Source organism: Trypanosoma cruzi, genomic scaffold (assembly GCF_000209065.1).
Source record: "Trypanosoma cruzi strain CL Brener 1047053516879 genomic scaffold, whole genome shotgun sequence".
NCBI classification, from domain to species: Eukaryota; Euglenozoa; class Kinetoplastea; order Trypanosomatida; family Trypanosomatidae; genus Trypanosoma; species Trypanosoma cruzi.
The window spans coordinates 92,555-110,907 of record NW_001849545.1 but is presented as its reverse complement, the minus strand read 5'-3'; the positions used below and the strand labels follow the sequence as shown (position 1 = coordinate 110,907).

The window sequence follows — 18,353 nt, the reverse complement described above, 5'->3', positions numbered from 1 at the left end:
GGGTGGAAGATGTCTGCATATGTTGCTATTGTTTTTGCGGAGGGTAAACCTTCATGCCTGCATCGTGTGTTGGGGTTCCTGCAGTGTGCACAACCGTTTCCTTCTCTTGTGAATTTTTATTGTGTTGGTGCAGCCAATAATTCAATTTGTGTTGTTCCTGCTTTTCGCTGGTAAAGTGCCGCAATAGATGTTTTTATTTCCTCCTTCGTTGCTGTGGCACCTGATTCCTCACCGTTTATTGCGGTGGAAATGGGAATATGTGAGTGGACTGCCACGCACCAGAACGCACCTTCGCTCCTATTTATTGCTGCACAGAAGGGCATGTTTGTTTGGTGGTGCCTCGACCATATATTTTGTGGGCGTACATTCCCCTGCAGGCTGAGGGCGGGGCGACGCTCCGTCGCGGTGCACTTCCCTCGCATGCCGCCCACTCTGATTCATCGTGCATCATCCCTCACATACTCCGTGGTGCCACACCGTTGATATTACTGCAGCCGCTGTGATTCCGCGTATTTCACGCATTTGATTGTGCCACAATACATCCGCTCGTGTGGCCGCCGCATCCAAACAGCGGTGCCCAACACCGTGAGCGGCAGTCCACATCCCTGCATGCCCCAGCGCAGTGGTGCTTGACTGTCAGCCAGGCGCCAGACAACACGAGAGTCTTGTGCTGGCAGTACAACACACGGAGCTGCAGCGAATGGCTCGGGCGGCGACGCATCTATTTGTCGCAAGGCAGTGAAAAGGAGTCGGGCAAAATAATGCCGGCTGCATTCACGACACCATACCCACAGCCAAAGCATGCGACATGATGTGCGTTTCGCTGGTGCTGTGGAATGCCTGCAGACGACGTCACTAGTGGAGGCACACCACCCATGATCAGCGGACAGACAATAATCGGCATGGGAGGCCACAAAAGGCAGCAACGACGCCAGCAGCAGCAGCTCTCTCCCTCTGTTGCCTCCGAGAAGTAAATATTCCACCAGCCACAGCCGGCTGTGCCATCGTGACGCTCCATGCACGTCGTGGCTGCGTCAACACATCCTGCTCCCTGCAGCGCCTCAAAAGATGCCTCACTCCGTCCACTAAGTGCATCGATGCGGGCCGTGCCCGGGCTGTGCGTGAGGACCACAGCGATGTGAGGGTCACCGAGTCGCAGCATGTTTGTTGTGACGTTGTTGCATGGCACCGGCACACACACACGCAGCGCCTGCATCCTTCCCTTTTGTGTTCGCCCTCCGCCGGAGTGGCCACACACACGGGCAGCAGCAAATTCATTTCACCCTCGACGATCCAAAATCAACACCGACATCCCTCGCCACGCAAAGATCTCAGTTGCCAGCACGGGCCTCCTGCCGCTCTGCCATCGACGCCGAAAAACGGCACAGTGCACGCACTTATTTTCCTCGTGTGCAGTCAGCCGTTTGCTTCACACATTCTCCGACGGGCTGACGCCCACAAAAGCACGCCACAAAAGCCACTGTGATCGCACAAGCTCTTGCGATGAGCGTCTGCGTGTGCATGGATCCGCTGCTCACACGTGCTGGCAGGCAGCCTGCAGCCGGTGCCCTCGTGCCAGTTCATCGGCTCCAGCATGGGAAAGAGAAAATGGCCAATTCCTCGTGTACTTATTCCCACCAGCAGCACCAACACGCTGGTCGCCAGCCGTCATTCCTCAGCACATCCAGGAATGCCGAAAAGTGACGTGGAGCTGTCAGCCAGCAATGCCACAATCCCCGCACACATGTCGGCTCCACCAGAGAAGACGCACAAACTACACACAACACCCCTCACATGTTTTCCGAACATCATTCCAACACACCGCGACACGCCAAACAGAAGTATTCGTCACTCCATGCGCCTCCCCACACAATCAAATAGTCCATGCACCACGCACGGCAGCAGCTCACACCCGTCTAAACAAGTGTTCCTCGTACCAGTGTTGTCCGCGTGCTGCGGTGGGCTGCCCCGGCTGAGGCGAGCTACTGTCGGAAATATTGTTTGCGATCACTCACCCCAACGCGGCCGCCTCCCAGGTGGCTGCGCAACCAGTGTTGGGCTCGACAGCACAGGCGCGGGAGCCCGCAGGCCACAGCCAGCACTCGCCCATCGTCAACGGCGTCGAACGCATTCGAGATGCCGGTCGTGACTGCGAGAGAGCGGCGACGGCGAGGGTGCAGCGCGGGACGCCGCCCCTGCGACACCCACACTCCACGGCGATGCGCTCGCTCAGCCCTCGTGCCGTTTTGTCACGGACAGGCGTCACCACGTCGGAGACCGTGCGTCGTGGCGTTAATCGAGGTTGACGTCGGTGGCGTGCCAGCAGCGCTGACAGGCGGCGGTGGACCAGTCCCTCGCTCACCCCTAGCAGGACAGAGAGCAGCGGGAGGGCCGACAACTCTCCGTGCGGCATGCGTTCTTCCCGTGTCTGCGGATGCGAGTAGTGTCCCCCGTTTCCCAGGAACTTCGCAGGCTGCCGTCAGCAAGGGAGGTGCCACTCATCGTTCTGAGCGAGCAGCGGGCTGCGGGTACAAGATGGCGCAGCAACGCATTCAATACACCGCCGGGGCCAGGGGCCAAGACAAGCGAAGAGTCGCGAAAGGACAATTCAAGCGCATACAGCGCGAGGGGCCAAACCACATCCCGGTCACCAGGGGGCACGCAAGCACGAAGTGTGCAGACAGCAGTGGGGATCGCAGCAAGTGGGATTCAGACGATGCGACGGACGAGCGGGTTTCACTGCTGCCGGATTTCGTCGGCGCTTACCAGCGCTACACGTGTCGTCTGCGTGCCGTATGTGACGCACAGAGGCAAAAGTTACTGCGAGGCGGAGACATTGAGCGGAGCCCGAGCCCCATAGCAGCACTCCAGATGACCGTTCCCTCACTGACGCCGGCCAAACTCGCAACAATAACGGCGCAAGGAGCAGACATTATAGCCATCCAGGAGACCTGGAAGTCGTCGGAGCAGATCGCCAGCATGCATACTGGAGAGTATGTGCTCCACGCACAATCACGTATCCGCAAGGAATGTGTTGCAGCGGTGCTGGTGCGGAAAAACCTCCGCTCCAAGCGCATGCCCCTCATCACTCCTCAACGTGATTCCAGCCTCGAAGTGGTGGTGGTCCAATTCGCGCTGGGCCAGAACCGTGATCTTATTGTGGCGAGCACCTATATGAGGCCACCGCCGCAACCGACACAACCCTTAGGCGGTTGCTGAGCTGCCTCTCGGTCTCGTCGCCGCTCATTCCGTGTGGAGATTTCAACGTGCGTCGCCCACGGTGGGAGCCCTTCCTGGAGACCCCTCCAAGCAACTCCGCTGTAGAATTTTATACAACCGCGCACGGATGCAGGACTCACCTTGGTTAACACCCCTGGTGAAACAAAGCATGCTCGTGGTGCAAGAGAGAGATCCTGTATCGACCGGACATGGTCAAGGCATCTTACCGTGTCCGACTGGACAGCCAACGTGCCGCCGCTCAGTGACCACTATGTGTTGACATTCACGCTGCATCAGGCATTTAAGGACACCATTCCCTCGGCACCCACTTCGGTACGTCGAATTTTCTACAGCTGGTGGAAGTCCAAGTGGGAGTCCTTCGCCAACGACCTCGACGCACAACTTTCAGCATGCGACCATAAAAAGCAACCAACCGGCATTAAAGCTTTTACGAGAGCACTTGCAGTTTCACTTCGACGGCATTGACCCCGCGGCATGCACAAGGATGATCCCAAGCTCCGGGGCGACACTCTTGCGAAGGCAGAGCGGATTGCTACCGACAGCAAGGCCCGCTGTCTGCAGTTACCGACGCCCGACCGTGAAGCAGAGACGCAACGGACAAGGAGCCAATTCTTCCTCCTACTCCGTGAGCGCTCGCGCAGCAAATATCGGCGTCGCATCAGCAAGTTAAACCCAGGCAAACCACTCGCCTAAAAAATACATTCCGGACGTAAAAAGACATCAATTCCGTCTCCCACAACGGCGTTGATGTACGATGGCCGCAAGAATAATTTCAGGACAGCAAGGAGAGCAGCGGATGCGCTCAATCTTGGATTCCTCCCCACCTCGCAAGGCGATTGGGTCTTCCAACGGGAAAAAACGGAGAAAACAAGTCCTTGTGTATTTCTTCTCCCTCCCCTTCTTAGGCCGCAGAACAACAACGAGTCGGCCGCCTCATCTTCGATAGGTTCCTTCTCTCCCCTCTCTCTGGATGCCTCTTTTAATCAAACGGAACTGCGTGCAGCGCTGCGCAACACACCGTACGGCAAGGCCCCGGACCGGACGAAGTCTACAGCGAGGCGCTACCACATATTTCGACGAAGTGTCTCCGATTCCTTCTCCGCCGCATCAACCACAGCCGGACAGCCGGCACAATTCCGGTCCAGTGGCGACGAGCCACCATCGTCCCACTCTTAAAACCCGGTAATTCGCCGGCGCTAACGGAGTCATATCGACCCATCAGCCTTCCCTCCATCGTGGGTAAGGTTGCTGAGAAAATGGCATTGAGGAGACTGCTTTGGCTGTAAACGCCTCGTCCGCACCAGCATGCATATCGTAGTACGCGTACCACGACGATGCAGCTGGCACACCTGATACACGAAGTGGAGCATAACAGAACCGATTACTTCCAAGTGAACCTTCCCAAGAAGAGCGGTGCTGGAAGCCAGCTCCACTGCAGACCCCATCGGGCTCCGTTGGTGCTGGTAGACTCCAGCAAGGCCTTTGAGCTCATTGCTCATCGAGTCCTCAGTCGCTTGCCGGTCAATATTCCGGGGGTGAACTGCCGAAGGTGGCTTAGAAAATTTCTGCGTGGCCGCTACGCGAAGACACGAGTTGGCCACAGACACGGCGATCGGTCTTCCACGCTGCGAGGAGTTCCTCAGGGGTCCGTATTGGGAACACATGTTTCTTCTCCCTTTACGCACACCCACTTCTCAACCTGCTGAACGGCTTCCCAGGCGTCACAGCAGACATGCACGCGGACGACCTCTCCATTGTAATCAACGGCCACTCTCGGGAAGACACCATTCCTGCAGCCAACACGGTCCTCAAAAAACTGCACGCGCGGGGCCAGTAAAATGGCCTGGCCATCAACCCGTCAAGGTGCAAAGCCGCTTGGTTCACACTCTCCACGCACACGGAGTCAAACTATGATCGCAAAGGAAAGTGGCCGCTGGAAGTGGCTGGATGTAAAATCCTAGTCATGACCATGGGGGCATCGCGAACTACGAAGCTTCTCGGCATGGATCTCGATCCACGACTGACGCTAAATGTGGCGGCCTCCAAGCAATGCGCTGCCACTTCGCAACGGATATCTTAGCCACGCCGCATTGCGCATAAAGAGGCGGGGCCATCTCCACATGACCCACGCACGTTCATCATCGGATACGGCGCATCCAAATTGCGCTACGGCAGCGAGCTCATATGGGCAGTAGCGACGGATTCAGCGAAGAATGAGATGCAAGAGACGTACGCAGGTCTGGCACGCATTGTCAGCGGAGTTCCGAGCACTGTCGACCAGTAATCCGCACTCCTAGAAGCAAATATACCGCCGCTCCACGTCGTCCGCCTGCACGCGGCTCTCCATGTTTGATAACACACGCAATTGTCAGATGGACTGGGAGCGGAGATCAACGTCTGAGCCTTCGCCTCGCGCAGATTTCCGCATCCCGCCGTTGTCTCGGCACGAGCCATATGCCTTCGTAGACGCATGCGCAAAGGGCTACGGCATCACCGAGGACTCACCACGCGAAGAGCGGTTCTTTCGTGGCTCCATTCCTCCCTGGTCTGCGGCCTCCGCTCACCGGGTCACCATCGGTGTGGAACTTCCGATAGACCACTCGATCACCGACGAAAAAGAACTGATACGGGAAATGCGCAGAGTCCGCGAAGAGACTCTAGCGCTGCACAGCCACCGCTCGTGGATACTCGCAACGGATGGCGATTTCGACGTTCCCACGCCAGCCTGCGTTGGCATACCGCCTTCATCCCTGCATTCCTCGCAGATAATAGGGAAAGTAAGTAACAACTGCGGCACACGCCCTTGAAGCTGCAGGACGGAATCCAGTGCGCTGCTCCTGACCCTGGAGTGGCTGATTATCCCTCGGATCCAGCGCAGGCGTAAAAACCCCGCTTGTGGCAACACAAAGCCAGTCTCTCCTAGCGGCCCTCAACAAGGACCGGATCTGGCAGCGTCTCTTGACACCGATGCGTGCCGGCCGGTCCGTGCACCGGCAGTTTTGTTACGGACATTGTGGAGTGCATGCTAACGAGCCTGCGGCTCAGCATGCGACGCAGACCATGGCAATCGGACAACACACGGAACATGGAATCGCACCCATATGGCACACGGACCCGCTGACATGCTTTACTGCCCAGCCCAGCAACAAGTGGCGCTGTACCATTCGCCAAGACACTCACCGCTACTCGTTCTGTGGTGCCAGGAAGCGGTCGCTGCCACTGCAGGATCAGCCAACCTCCACAGGCACGCCAGTTGACACGCAGGAAACCTTTCGCCATCTGCTCCTAGAATGCCCAGGCACCTCCGCTGCGCGCCAACGGCTGGTCATTGAGGAAGATCCACGCAACAAAAAGTTCTCTCAGTGGCAGTTGCTTCACAGCAGGAAGCTTTTTCCGCTGCTCAACCGCCTCCTCGGCACCCAGAAGGCATTGGATAGCTAGACGCGCCGGTAAGAGTAGGGAAAAGTAATAATGAGCATTCTCGCCACCATCGGGTCGTGGCGCACCTTGCGATCTCGCTGGTGACCCTCCTGCTCCACTGCTGCTTTGCGCAACAAGTCATCACAGTCATTTTCGTGGTTTGGTCGGCCTCGTGTTGCGCTCCGGGTTCTCCTCCTTCATCGTCTTGCGGTGTTTCCTTTGCCGTCCCTGGCACTGTGACTGTCCCGTGACGGTTTTTCCGAAGCCTCACTTCCCTGGGAGGTCCTCCCGCCACCAGCGTGCCCTCCGCCCAAAGACTCCGGTCCATTAGCACGCATCTGAGCGGCAGAGGCGCTGCCAGTGCCGGACGGATTGCAATTGTTACTTCGCAGTGGGTCGCTGCAGGATTGATCCTGCCTCGTCGGAGCAGTGAGTGGTCCTGCGGCGGTGGGATTAGGGTCCTCACCCGCCGTGTTTTCTCCACCCTCCTCGTCTTCCTGATTGCTATCAACCTCAGAGTTCACGTTCCCCTCTCGTCCAGAGCCACCGGCCACGGTCCTCCTTCCGCAGCCATCACAGCCCGCGCGTGCTCAGCAGTCACCGCGCCATCACCAGCGGGCCGCACACACACACCGTCGCAGCAGCCGTCAAAAACACGCACGAGCTGTTGCACATCACTGCAGGAGACAACAGGACGCAGAGCACACGGCCAGTCATCACCACAAACAGTGGAGTCGCCCAACGCTGTGGATCCGCCTGCAAAAGCACAGAAAACAAAAGGAGAGACACGGCCGCTACACCACGCACAGCCACCGCACAGTCACAAATGGCAGCAGCCCAGCAGCGGCAGCGCACACACACCATGAGGCAGTTGAAAGCAGTGAAAGGGCAAAAACACACAACGCCCCGCAGCAAGCAAACAGAAAAACACACAAAACAATTAGAAACAAAACACAGGTAAACGAACAGCAATGAAGTTAAAATGTAAACACACACAAAACAAAGGGCTGCACAGTATGGCTCCAGCGCGCACGCACCCATCCTCAAATGCGACTCCACGCAATCAGTTGTGTGCGTGCCATGCACATGAGTGTGTCCGGGGTGCGTTCAACGTGACGGATGCGGGGAGCGGCAAGGAGCACACAGCAGGGCAGCGGAAGCAAGTGAAGCAAAACACAATCATTATTTTATCCTGTTTAGCACATCGGACCACAGTGGACGCACACAAGTCCCCGCGGTTGGGTGATGGCACGCACAGCCCGCACACAATTCTTCAGCCCAGAGTGGTGTACGCCAGCGCGGATACGGCGAGCAGCAGCGGGGCACACACCCACGCAGAGCTGCTGAGGCTGCCGTCGCTTTCGCGAAGAAGTGACGGTGCGCGAGTGGTCGTTGTAGTTGGCGCCTCAGTAGTCGTAGTGGTGGTGGTAGTTGGTGCTTTTGTCGTAGTCGTGGTTGTTGTTGTTGGCGTATTTTCCCTCTCACTTTGTGCCGATACAGGCGCGGTCACGGAACTTGATGCTGCTGCCGCGCTAACCGACCCACTTGGTTGCTGTTCCTGCTCTAAAATAGACTGCGGACTTGTTGTATCTGGACTTCCTGGCACACCGGGACCCGGACCTGATACTTGTGATGTGAGGTTTTCACCTTGTGTCTGTACAGTACTGGGCTGACTTAGGGGCGCTGTCTCATTGGGTCCTGAAACACCTGCTTCCTGTTGCTGAGCAGGCGATGAACTGGAGCTGTCCGTATCTTGATCTCCAGCTTCTTCAGCTTTACCTTCAGTCCCTGTCACGCAAACGGACGGGCAGCAGCACAAGGCGAGCACCAGCAGGGCGCACAGCAGACGGCACGTCATCATCGTGAGTGTGGTCGTTCAGTGGTGTGGAGCTGATCTGCACAGTGAGGGACATGGAGAGCAACAGGGGAGACGAGAGGTGCGGCAGACACACAGAGGGCAAACACACACATGAGAAGAGAGCAGCAGCCAGGCATGCACCGTACGCCGCACACCACGCACGACACACACTCCAATCCACGGCAGCAGGCACACACACACACAGCCCTGCCACAACACCAACACACAGATGGAGGAGGGAGAAGCAAACAGGAGCGGCACACAAGGCTCCACCGCATGTACATACGGCGAGAGCGGTCCGTCGTGTCGGCACCCCTCACGGAGGGCACGCACACACGAAAATAGGTGCAGCGCACACAGCAACACAACAGCAAAGTAACCATGAAAAAGAATAGATCCTCGCACACCACGTGGATTGTTGGTCCACGGGAAGCGCAGCCACCACCGCAGCAGCAGCAGCAGCACACGCAAAGTCAAGCGCAAGGAATGGAAAAAAGCAGCCATTTATTTGTGTTTCTTTTTGGAGGGTGGAGGATGTCTGCATATGTTGTTATTGTTTTTGCGGAGGGCAAACCTTCATGCCTGCATCGTGTGTTGGGGTTCCTGCAGTGTGCACAACTGTTTCCTTCTCTTGTGAATTTTTATTGTGTTGGTGCAGCCAATAATTCAATTTGCGTTGTTCCTGCTTTTCGCTGGTAAAGTGCCGCAATAGATGTTTTTATTTCCTCCTTCGTTGCTGTGGCACCTGATTCCTCGCCGTTTATTGCGGTGGAAATGGGAATATGTGAGTGGACTCCCACGCACCAGAACGCACCTTCGCTCCTATTTATTGCTGCACAGAAGGGCATGCGTGTTTGGTGGTGCCTCGACCATATATTTTGTGGGCGTACATTCCCCTGCAGGCTGAGGGCGGGGCGACGCTCCGTCGCGGTGCACTTCCCTCGCATGCCGCCCACTCTGATTCATCGTGCATCATCCCTCACATACTCCGTGGTGCCACACCGTTGATATTACTGCAGCCGCTATGATTCCGCGTATTTCACGCATTTCATTGTGCCACAATACATCCGCTCGTGTGGCCGCCGCATCCAAACAGCGGTGCCCAACACCGTGAGCGGCAGTCCACATCCCTGCATGTCCCAGCGCAGTGGTGCTTGACTGTCAGCCAGGCGCCAGACAACACGAGAGTATTGTGCCGGCAGTACAACACACGGAGCTGCAGTGAATGACTCGGGCGGTGACGCATCTATTTGTCGCAAGGCAGTGAAAAGGGGTCGGGCAAAATAATGCCGGCTGCATTCACGACACCATACCCACAGCCAAGGCATGCGACGTGATGTGTGTTTCGCTGGTGCTGTGGAATGCCTGCAGACGACGTCACTAGTGGAGGCACACCACCCATGATCAGCGGACAGACAATAATCGGCACGGGAGGCCACAAAAGGCAGCAACGACGCCAGCAGCAGCAGCTCTCTCTCTCTGTTGCCTCCGAGAAGTAAATATTCCACCAGCCACAGCCGGCTGTGCCATCGTGACGCTCCATGCACGTCGTGGCTGCGTCAACACATCCTGCTCCCTGCTGCGCCTCAAAGGATGCCTCACTCCGTCCACGAAGTGCATCGATGCGGGCCGTGCCCGGGCTGTTCGTCAGGACCACAACGATGTGAGGGTCACCGAGTCGCAGCATGTTTGTTGTGACGTTGTTGCATGGCACCGGCACACACACACGCAGCGCCTGCATCCCTCCCTGTTGTGTTCGCCCTCCGCCGGAGTGGCCACACACACGGGCAGCAGCAAATTCATTTCACCCTCGACGATCCAAAATCAACACCGACATCCCTCGCCACGCAAAGATCTCAGTTGCCAGCACGGGCCTCCTGCCGCTCTGCCATCGACGCCGAAACACGGCACAGTGCACGCACTTATTCTCCTCGTGTGCAGTCAGCCGTTTGCTTCACACATTCTCCGACGGGCTGACGCCCACAAAAGCACGCCACAAAAGCCACTGTGATCGCACAAGCTCTTGCGATGAGCGTCTGCGTGTGTGCATGGATCCGCTGCTCACACGTGCTGGCAGGCAGCCTGCAGCCGCTGCCCTCGTGCCAGTTCATCGGCTCCAGCATGGGAAAGAGAAAACGGCCAATTCCTCGTGTACTTATTCCCACCAGCAGCACCAACACGCTGGTCGCCAGCCGTCATTCCTCAGCACATCCAGGAATGCCGAAAAGTGACGTGGAACTGTCAGCCAGCAATGCCACAATCCCCGCACACATGTCGGCTCCACCAGAGAAGACACACAAACTACACACAACACCCCTCACATGCTTTCCGAACATCATTCCGACACACCGCGACACGCCAAACAGAAGTATTCGTCACTCCATGCACCTCCCCACACAATCAAATAGTCCATGCACCACGCACGGCAGCAGCTCACACCCGTCTAAACAAGTGTTCCTCGTACCAGTGTTGTCCGCGTGCTGCAGTGGGCTGCCCCGGCTGAGGCGAGCTACTGTCGGAAATACTGTTTGCGATCACTCACCCCAACGCGGCCGCCTCCCAGGTGGCTGCGCAACCAGTGTTGGGCTCGACAGCACAGGCGCGGGAGCCCGCAGGGCACAGCCAGCACTCGCCCATCGTCAACGGTGTCGAACGCAGTCGAGATGCCGGTCGCGACTGCGAGAGAGCGGCGACGGTGAGGGTGCAGCGCGGGACGCCGCCCCTGCGACGCCCACACTCCACGGCGATGCGCTCGCTCAGTCCTCGTGCCGTTTTGTCACGGACAGGCGTCACCACGTCGGAGACCGTGCGTCGTGGCGTTAATCGAGGTTGACGTCGGTGGCGTGCCAGCAGCGCTGACAGGCGGCGGTGGACCAGTCCCTCGCTCACCCCTAGCAGGACAGAGAGCAGCGGGAGGGCCGACAACTCTCCGAGCGGCATGCGTTCTTCCCGTGTCTGCGGATGCGAGTAGTGTCCCCCGTTTCCCAGGAACTTCGCAGGCTGCCGTCAGCAAGGGAGGTGCCACTCATCGTTCTGAGCGAGCAGCGGGCTGCGGGTACAAGATGGCGCAGCAACGCGTTCAATACACCGCCGGGGCCAGGGGCCAAGACAAGCGAAGAGTCGCGAAAGGACAATTCAAGCGCATACAGCGCGAGGGGCCAAACCACATCCCGGTCACCAGGGGGCACGCAAGCACGAAGTGTGCAGACGGCAGTGGGGATCGCAGCAAGTGGGATTCAGACGATGCGACGGACGAGCGGGTTTCACTGCTGCCGGATTTCGTCGGCGATTACCAGCGCTACACGTGTCGTCTGCGTGCCGTAAGTGACGCACAGAGGCAAAAGCTACTGCGAGGCGGGGACGTTGAGCGGAGCCCGAGCCCCATAGCAGCACTCCAGATGACCGTTTCCTCACTGACGCCGGCCAAACTCGCAACATTAATGGCGCAAGGAGCAGACATGATAGCCATCCGGGAGACCTGGAAGTCGGCGGAGCAGATCGCCAGCATGCACACTGGAGAGTGTGTGCCCCACGCACATTCACGTATCCGCAAGGAATGTGTTGCAGCGGTGCTGGTGCGGAAAAACCTCCGCTCCGAGCGTATGCCCCTCATCACTCCTCAACGTGATTCCAGCCTCGAAGTGGTGGTGGTACAATTCGCGCTGGGCCAGAACCGTGATCTTATTGTAGCGAGCACCTATATGAGACCACCGCCGCAACCGACACAACCCCTAGGCGGTTGCTGAGCTGCCTCTCGGTCTCGTCGCCGCTCATTCCGTGTGGAGATTTCAACGTGCGTCGCCCACGGTGGGAGCCCTTCCTGGAGACCCCTCCAAGCAACTCCGCTGTAGAATTTTATACAACCGCGCACGGATGCAGGACTCACCTTGGTTAACACCCCTGGTGAAACAAAGCATGCTCGTGGTGCAAGAGAGAGATCCTGTATCGACCGGACATGGTCAAGGCATCTTACCGTGTCCGACTGGGCAGTCAACGTGCCGCCGCTCAGTGACCACTATGTGTTGACATTCACGCCGCATCAGGCACTTAAGGATACCGTGCCCTCGGCACCCACTTCGGTACGTCGAGTTTTCTACAGCTGGTGGAAGTCAAAGTGGGAGTCCTTCGCCAACGACCTCGACGCACAACTTCCAGCATGCGACCATAAAAAGCAATCAACCGGCATCAAAGCTTTTACGAGAGCACTTGCAGTTTCACTTCGACGGCATTGACCCCGCGGCATGCACAAGGATGATCCCAAGCTCCGGGGCGACACTCTTGCGAAGGCAGAGCGGATTGCTACCGACAGCAAGGCCCGCTGTCTGCAGTTACCGACGCCCGACCGTGAAGCAGAGACGCAACGGGCAAGGAGCCAATTCTTCCTCCTACTCAGTGAGCGCTCGCGCAGCAAATATCGGCGTCGCATCAGCAAGTTAAACCCAGGCAAACCACTCGCCTAAAAAATACATTCCGGACGTAAAAAGACATCAATTCCGTCTCCCACAACGGCGTTGATGTGCGATGGCCGCAAGAATAATTTCAGGACAGCAAGGAGAGCAGCGGATGCGCTCAATCTTGGATTCCTCCCCACCTCGCAAGGCGATTGGGTCTTCCAACGGGAAAAAACGGAGAAAACAAGTCCTTGTGTATTTCTTCTCCCTCCCCTTCTTAGGCCGCAGAACAACAACGAGTCGGCCGCCTCATCTTCGATAGGTTCCTTCTCTCCCCTCTCTCTGGATGCCTCTTTTAATCGTACGGAACTGCGTGCAGCGCTGCGCAGCACACCGTACGGCAAGGCCCCGGGCCGGCCGAAGTCCACAGCGAGGCGCTACCACATCTTTCGACGAAGTGTCTCCGACTCCCTCTCCGCTGCATCAACCACAGCCGGACAGCCGGCACGATTCCGGTCCAGTGGCGACGAGCCACCATCGTCCCACTCTTAAAACCCGGTAATTCGCCGGCGCTAACGGAGTCATATCGACCCATCAGCCTTCCTTCCATCGTGGGTAAGGTCGCTGAGAAAATGGCATTGAGGAGACTGCTTTGGCTGTGGACGCCTCGTCCGCACCAGCATGCGTGCCGTAGTATGCGTACCACGACGATGCAGCTGGCACAACTGATACACGAAGTGGAGCATAACAGAACCGATTACTTCCAAGCGAACCTTCCCAAGAAGAGCGGTGCTGGAAGCCAGCTCCACTGCAGACCCCATCGGGCTCCGTTGGTGCTGGTAGACTCCAGCAAGGCCTTTGAGTTCACTGGCTATCGAGTCCTCAGTCGCTTGCCGGCCAATATTCCGGGGGTGAACTGCCGAAGGTGGCTTGGAAAATTTCTGCGTGGCCGCTACGCGAAGACACGAGTTGGCCACAGACACGGCGATCGGTCCTCCACGCTGCGAGGAGTTCCTCAGGGGTCCGTATTGGGAACACATGTTTCTTCTCCCTTTACGCACACCCACTTCTCAACCTGCTGAACGGCTTCCCAGGCGTCACAGCAGACATGCACGCGGACGACCTCTCCATTGTAATCAACGGCCACTCTCGGGAAGACACCATTCCTGCAGCCAACACGGTCCTCAAAAAACTGCACGCGCGGGGCCAGTAAAGTGGCCTGGCCATCATCCCGTCAAAGTGCAAAGCCGCTTGGTTCACACTCTCCACGCACACGGAGTCAAACTATGATCGCAAAGGAAAGCGGCCGCTGGAAGTGGCTGGATGTAAAATTCCAGTCATGACCATGGGGGCATCGCGAACTACGAAGCTTCTCGGCATGGATCTCGATCCGCAACTGACGCTAAATGTGGCGGCCGCCTCGCAACGGATATCGCAGCCACGCCGCATTGCGCACAAAGAGGCGGGGCCATCTCCACATGACCCACGCACGTTCATCATCGGATACGGTGCATCCAAATTGCGCTACGGCAGCGAGCTCATATGGGCAGTAGCGACGGATTCAGCGAAGAATGAGATGCAAGAGACGTACGCAGGTCTGGCACGCATTGTCAGCGGAGTTCCGAGCACTGTCGACCAGTAATCCGCACTCCTAGAAGCAAATATACCGCCGCTCCATGTCGTCCGCCTGCACGCGGCTCTCCATGTTTGATAGCACACGCAATTGTCAGATGGACTGGGAGCGGAGATCAACGTCTGAGCCTTCGCCTCGCGCTGGTTTCCGCATCCCGCCGTTGTCTCGGCACGAGCCATATGCCTTCGTAGACGCATGCGCAAAGGGCTACGGCATCACCGAGGATTCACCACGCGAAGAGCGGTTCTTTCGCGGCTCCATTCCTCCCTGGTCTGCGGCCTCCGCTCACCGGGTCACCATCGGTGTGGAACTTCCGATAGACCACTCGATCACCGACGACAAAGAACTGACACGGGAAATGCGCAGAGTCCGCGAAGAGGCTCCAGCGCTGCACAGCCACCGCTCGTGGATACTCGCAACGGATGGCGATTTCGACGTTCCCACGCCAGCCGGGGTTGGCATACCGCCTTCATCCCTGCATTCCTCGCAGATAATAGAGAAAGTAAGTAACAACTGCGGCACACGCCCTTGAAGCTGCAGGACGGAATCCAGTGCGCTGCTCCTGGCCCTGGAGTGGCTGATTATCCCTCGGATCCAGCACAGGCGTAAAAACCCCGCTTGTGGCGACACAAAGCCAGTCTCTCCTAGCGGCCCTCAACAAGGACCGGATCTGGCAGCGTCTCTTGACACTGATGCGTGCCGGCCGGTCAGTGCACCGGTAGTTTTGTTACGGACATTGTGGAGTGCATGCTAACGAGCCTGCGGCTCAGCATGCGACGCAGACCATGGCAATCGGACAACACACGGAACATGGAATCGCGCCCATATGGCACACGGACCCGTAAACATGCTTTACTGCCCAGCCCAGCAACAAGTGGCGCTGTACCATTCGCCAAGACACTCACCGCTACTCGTTCTGTGGTGCCAGGAAGCGGTCGCTGCCACTGCAGGATCAGCCAACCTCCACAGGCACGCCAGTTGGCACGCAGGAAACCTTTCGCCATCTGCTTCTAGAATGCCCAGGCACCTCCGCTGCACGCCAACGGCTGGGCATTCAGGAAGATCCACGCACCAAAAAGTTCTCTCAATGGCAGTTGCTTCACAGCAGGAAGCTTTTTCCGCTGCTCAACCGCCTCCTCGGCACCCAGAAGGCATTGGATAGCTAGACGCGCCGGTAAGAATAGGGAAAAGTAATAATGAGCATTCTCGCCACCATCGGGTCGTGGCGCACCTTGCGACCTCGCTGGTGACCCTCCTGCTCCACTGCTGTTTCGCGCAACAAGTCATCACAGTCATTTTCGTTGTTTGGTCGGCCTCGTGTTGCGCTCCGGGTTCTCCTCCTTCATCGTCTTGCGGTGTTTCCTTTGCCGTCCCTGGCACTGTGACTGTCCCGTGACGGTTTTTCCGAAGCCTCACTTCCCTGGGAGGTCCTCCCGCCACCAGCGTGCCCTCCGCCCAAAGACTCCGGTCCATTTGCACGCATCTGAGCGGCAGGGGCGCTGCCAGTGCCGGACGGATTGCAATTGTTACTTCGCAGTGGGTCGCTGCAGGATTGATCCTGCCTCGTCGGAGCAGTGAGTGGTCCTGCGGCGGTGGGATTAGGGTCCTCAGCCGCCGTGTTTTCTCCACCCTCCTCGTCTTCCTGATTGCTATCAACCTCAGAGTTCACGTTCCCCTTTCGTCCAGAGCCACCGGCCACGGTCCTCCTTCCGCAGCCATCACAGCCCGCGCGTGCTCAGCAGTCACCGCGCCATCACCAGCGGGCCGCACACACACACCGTCGCAGCAGCCGTCAAAAACACGCACGAGCTGTTGCACATCACTGCAGGAGACAACAGGACGCAGAGCACACGGCCAGTCATCATCACAAACAGTGGAGTTGCCCAACGCTGTGGATCCGCCTGCAAAAGCACAGAAAACAAAAGAAAAGACACGGCCGCTACACCACGCACAGCCACCGCACAGTCACAAATGGCAGCAGCCCAGCAGCGGCAGCGCACACACACCATGAGGCAGTTGAAAGCAGTGAAAGGGCAAAGACACACAACGCCCCGCAGCAAGCAAACAGAAAAACACACAAAACAATTAGAAACAAAACACAGGTAAACGAACAGCAATGAAGTTAAAAATGTAAAAACACAAAACAAAGGGCTGCACAGTATGGCTCCAGCGCGCACGCACCCATCCTCAAATGCGACTCCACGCAATCAGTTGTGTGCGTGCCATGCACATGAGTGTGTCTGGGGTGCGTTCAACGTGACGGATGCGGGGAGCGGCAAGGAGCACACAGCAGGGCAGCGGAAGCAAGTGAGGCAAAACACAATCATTATTTTATCCTGTTTAGCACATCGGACCACAGTGGACGCACACAAGTCCCCACGGTTGGGTGCTGGCACGCACAGCCCGCACACAATTCTTCAGCCCAGAGTGGTGTACGCCAGCGCGGATACGGCGAGCAGCAGCGGGGCATGCAGACGGGTGTCATGGAAGCAGGCGTCACTTCCCACACTGCTCTCCAGAGCTTTCGTTGGGGGCGCGGAGGAAAGGGGAGCTGGCATGCCTGCCGCCGTAGAATTTCCCTCGCTGATGGCCGTGTCGGTGGTGTTGGTATTGTCCTCGTGCGTCACCGCGGCAGCAGGCGGCGGGGTGCCGTTGGGAGTCCCCTCCGCTGCGGAGTTTTCACCCGGACCGCCGGCAGCAGCCTGGCCGCCTGGGGATGGGGATGTTGGCTCAGCGTCACCCCCTGCTGGTGTGCTCCGCGTGGCATCTGATGCGGCTGCCGTTTGTGGCCCTGGCGAACCGTCGCCTGTCGCTGTTGGTTCTTCACCCGCCGGCGATTGTGACTGCTGCGCTGATTGTAGTCCTGTCGTCGTACCGAGGGTTGCTGATACATCGGGATTCGTTGGCTTCGTCAAATTATTCGTTTCTTCTGGTGGAGTTGCTGGTCCTTGTCCTACTGGAGGAGGAGGAGTTGCTGTTGCTCCTGTTCCTTTCCCTGCCGGCGAATTTACATTTTTTGTATTTTCGACTTCTCCCGGTTTCCCAACACTTCCCTTCGGCTCTTGGCCCTCACTCCCAGCAGGACCACCGCCACTCGTTTGATCATCCTCCTCTCTCACAACACCTTCTACTGTGACAGAACTGCCAGCTTCACCACTTCGGCCAGCATCAGTACCAACAACCTTGCCGCCACCAGAGCCAGAAGGCAAAGCCTGCGGTGTGTCATTACAGCCACCGCCGCCGGCACCGCACCACAGCACGCAGAGGGCACACACCAGCAGCACACGGCCAGTCATCATCATCGCCATCACTCCTGCCACTTGCCTGCAGCCTTCAGCACAAACTAACTCCCCGTCAACGCAGAGCGGAAGCAAAAGGAGTGACACGGCCGCTACACCACGCACAGCCACCGCACAGCCACAAATGGCAGCAGCCCAGCAGCGGCAGCGCACACACACCATGAGGCAGTTGAAAGCAGTGAAAGGGCAAAAACACACAACGCCCCGCAGCAAGCAAACAGAAAAACACACAAAACAATTAGAAACATAACACAGGTAAACGAACAGCAATGAGGTTAAAAATGTAAAAACACACACAAAACAAAGGGCTGCACAGTATGGCTCCAGCGCGCACGCACCCATCCTCAAATGCGACTCCACGCAATCAGTTGTGTGCGTGCCATGCACATGAGTGTGTCTGGGGTGCGTTCAACGTGACGGATGCGGGGAGCGGCAAGGAGCACACAGCAGGGCAGCGGAAGCAAGTGAAGCAAAACACAATCATTATTTTATCCTGTTTAGCACATCGGACC

At 57.7% G+C, this 18,353-nt stretch overlaps 2 protein-coding genes across 2 annotated transcripts, besides 12 other annotated features; both read right to left on the bottom strand.

Annotated features, from left to right (window-relative positions):
* Positions 1-8,179: a sequence feature (areas not merged during assembly with more than two copies in the genome that could not be assigned to a particular haplotype).
* Positions 1,989-2,180: a mobile genetic element.
* Positions 2,742-6,705: a mobile genetic element.
* On the bottom strand, positions 7,934-8,521 carry Tc00.1047053507085.170 (mucin TcMUCII, putative; the record flags this gene model as incomplete). The annotated part of the gene is made up of 1 exon (XM_811437.1): positions 7,934-8,521. One exon carries the CDS (start codon positions 8,519-8,521, stop codon positions 7,934-7,936), a length of 588 nt encoding a protein of 195 aa, XP_816530.1.
* Positions 8,046-8,127: a microsatellite.
* Positions 8,180-8,441: a sequence feature (haploid, non-Esmeraldo-like haplotype).
* Positions 8,442-8,448: a sequence feature (areas merged during assembly that could not be assigned to a particular haplotype. This can correspond to areas where the two haplotypes were merged or to regions with more than two copies in the genome that were merged during assembly.).
* Positions 8,449-17,413: a sequence feature (areas not merged during assembly with more than two copies in the genome that could not be assigned to a particular haplotype).
* Positions 11,034-11,225: a mobile genetic element.
* Positions 11,787-15,732: a mobile genetic element.
* Positions 16,960-17,850, bottom strand: Tc00.1047053507085.150 (mucin-associated surface protein (MASP), putative; the record flags this gene model as incomplete). The annotated part of the gene is made up of 1 exon (XM_811436.1): positions 16,960-17,850. The coding sequence occupies one exon, from the start codon at positions 17,848-17,850 to the stop codon at positions 16,960-16,962; it is 891 nt and encodes a 296-aa protein (XP_816529.1).
* Positions 17,414-17,443: a sequence feature (areas merged during assembly that could not be assigned to a particular haplotype. This can correspond to areas where the two haplotypes were merged or to regions with more than two copies in the genome that were merged during assembly.).
* Positions 17,444-17,726: a sequence feature (areas merged during assembly that could not be assigned to a particular haplotype. This can correspond to areas where the two haplotypes were merged or to regions with more than two copies in the genome that were merged during assembly.).
* Positions 17,727-18,353: part of a sequence feature (areas not merged during assembly with more than two copies in the genome that could not be assigned to a particular haplotype) that runs on past the window's edge.